Source organism: Glycine max, chromosome 14 (genome assembly GCF_000004515.6).
Source record: "Glycine max cultivar Williams 82 chromosome 14, Glycine_max_v4.0, whole genome shotgun sequence".
Lineage (NCBI taxonomy): Eukaryota > Viridiplantae > Streptophyta > Magnoliopsida > Fabales > Fabaceae > Glycine > Glycine max.
Window position 1 is genome coordinate 35645402 of NC_038250.2, and position 2970 is coordinate 35648371.

Consider the following 2970-nt stretch of genomic DNA (forward strand, 5'->3'; position numbering starts at 1 on the left):
AGGGGCATAATCGAACTTTCCCCTTCTCAAGCCTACCTTGATCCTCTCACCCGCAAATACCAAATCTGCAATGCTAGAGGGCATGCAACTCACCATCTTCTCATAGTAGAACACTGGCAGCGTGCCCACTATCATAGTTATCATTTCTCTTTCCATCATGGGGGGCACCACTTGTGCTGCCAGGTCCCTCCACCTTTTGGCATACTCGTTAAAGGACTTATGCTCCCTTTTGATCATATTTTGCAACTGGGTTCTGTCAGGAGCCATGTTGGTATTATATTGATACTGCCTGATGAAGGCAGCTATCAAGTCCTTCCAAGAGCAAATCTGGGAAGCTTCCAAATTTGTATAGCAGGTGACTGCCGCCCCGACCAAGCTTTATTTGAAAAAATGCATTAAGAGCTTCTCATCCCTGGAGTATGCCTCCATCTTTCGACAGTACATTTTAAGGTGGTTCTTGGGGCAAGTAATCCCCTTGTACTTATTGAAATCTGACACCTTGTACTTCGGGGGGATCACGATGTCAGGCACCAAACATAACTCCGCCATGTCGGCAAACGGGTAATCACCAGTCCCTTTGATGGCCCGTAGCCTCTCCTTGATGAGATCCAATTTCTCCCTTCCTTCCACTGTCGAAGGCAGTCTCTCTACTGAGAAATGCAGAGGTTGCAGTGGGCGGTGTTGAGGAGCCCCCACGGCATTGGTTTGAGGCATACCACTACACACCGGTCCCTCAGTGGCAAACATAGGGTATAGTTCAAAGTCAACCTGAGCATGATCCTGAGGCTCTTCACGGGCATCCCCTGCAGGCTGGGGTTGCTGGCCTTCAAAGGGAACAGGAACGACGTGGTTAGCATTCTCGTTGGGCATGTGCATGGCATTGGGTGATGTATAGTTGGGGGGTAGGCCATATCGGAAAGCATTCCTATTATGCCCCATGTGTGGACCGCCTGTGCTGCCTAACACCTCCCCTCCCTGACCTACCATGTCTAGGATTGGTTGGTTTGCTTGATTTATGGCGGATGGGTGGGTCGGATCTGCCTTAGCGGCGGCGCTGGTGGTGGCAACTATGGCCGCATTGCTCTCCATCATCCGCTTCATGCTTAACATGGCCTCCATCATGGAGGTCATTTGGTCCTTCATGGCCTCCATATCGGCCTTCATTTTCTCTTGCACTTCTTCTATCTCGACCATGACTCTAGTTTTGGATCGGGTTCGATAGGGGTGTTGTAAAGCGTGTTTGTCTTTTTTGGTTATGGTGTTTTACTTGACTATAACTGCTAAAAGAACAAAATGCAATGAGTAATGTGACAATGAACTAAACATGAATACATGACCATGATAAGTTGTCTAAGTATTGGACCCACACAGAAATTTTAGCAAAGACTTAGGGTTAAATCAAATCTCATTTTCATTAAGAGACAAAATTGTCTATCTTGTCAAAGTTAAAGCCTAAGTACAAACACCTCAACGGTTCCTAATTATGTGGGACATTAACTTGATCATATGTTGACAATAATCAAAAAGCCCATCAACTTCCTCAGGAGCTGAGTACACGTTCGTCATCACCTTGGCTTTGGCTAACAGTCTTGGAAGCTCTTGACTTCCATTTAAGGTGAAAGTGAACCTATCCATCCACATCATAGCTTCTCTGTGTAATGAATCTATCACTCTCTCCCTTGCTTCCCTTTCCACTTGCAGGACCGATACTTTTGCATGCTCGTCCTCTAGCCTTTGCTCACGGGTTATAGCTAGATTTTGCTTCTCTTTATATTGGTCAATGATTGCCCACATGTTCTCTTCTGTCCTACTCAACTGTTTGGTCAAGTTCCTCTTCGACCTTTGACAAGCCTTCAACTTGTCCTCTAATATCATTCCTTCCACCCTTGACTTGTCTCTTTCGACCCTCCAAAGCCTGAGTTCGTTGTTGTTGTCCCATAAAGCTCCTCAGAACTTGTTTCGGCCCCATTCTTCTTTTCGTGCCCTCTTCGTTTCTTGTTCTAATGCTTCAGCTATGGCCATGTTGACGTCCCTCAGCTCGTCACACTCTTTTCTGACCCTAATGGTTGTCGGCTTGAACTTTTCCTTGACCACTTGTGTTCTTTCAAGTTCCGCTTTCAAGGCTTGCACCTCTTCACTTTCCTCAGGGACTTCAGTTTCTTCCCTACTTGGACTTTTTAGCTTCAAGATTCAAGTTATCCCTTGCATCCGAGCCTTCAACCATTGATGATACCCTCCAATAACACCATTGCTGCTTCCTCTAAGCTCTTTATCCTTCCTTTGCACCGCATTCCATGCTTTTCGGACTCTTTAAAGCATTCTTGCATTGGGGTCACTAAAGCCTCGTGCGATGAAAGGTGCAATACTCTCTTCCGATGGTGCTCCTCTCATGGGGTAGCCAAGTGTTGACCCTCTTCCACAGTTCCTTTTTCAAAAATTTGTAATTACTCTTTTTACGCGGAAGTGGTTTACCGGAAAGTGCATCGTGTCACCAAGTTAATAATTAAAACGAAATGATTCGAGTATCTGTTAGTCGTCTTATACGACTAACTTTTGTATAGAAAACTTTTGCAAAATATGTATAGTTTTCCCCAATTTATAGTTCTTTTGTAGGATTTGTAAATAAACTTTGTTGTGTTTTGATCTCTGTCATTAGGGTCTCTTTTATTGGAATTAATGTTAAAATAGATACAATTTCAGGTAAAAAGGATCTAATTTCTTGAAGTTCCAAAGTGATTGTCACACGAAGCGAACTCAGTGGGCTTAGCGTGTATCCATCACTAAGCGCGGCTTCAGCACGCTTAGTGTGAAGAAGGAATCTGGAAGAGCACCTGACTCAAAGCAGCACGCTAAGCACGAGATCAGCTCACTAAGCGAGTCATTCGTCTCTTGTCAGGCTCAATGCAGCATTGGCGCCAAGCCTAAATCCACTAACTCGTGCTAAGCGCGACGGCACAATTTCAGAGCCTA

The 2970-nt window shown here is 45.1% G+C and overlaps 1 protein-coding gene across 1 annotated transcript; it reads right to left on the reverse strand.

The window, feature by feature from the left end:
* Positions 1–378: 378 nt before the first annotated feature.
* Positions 379–1194, reverse strand: LOC100803686 (uncharacterized). The gene has a single exon (XM_006596754.1). It carries the CDS (start codon positions 1192–1194, stop codon positions 379–381), a length of 816 nt encoding a protein of 271 aa, XP_006596817.1.
* Positions 1195–2970: the final 1776 nt, after the last annotated feature.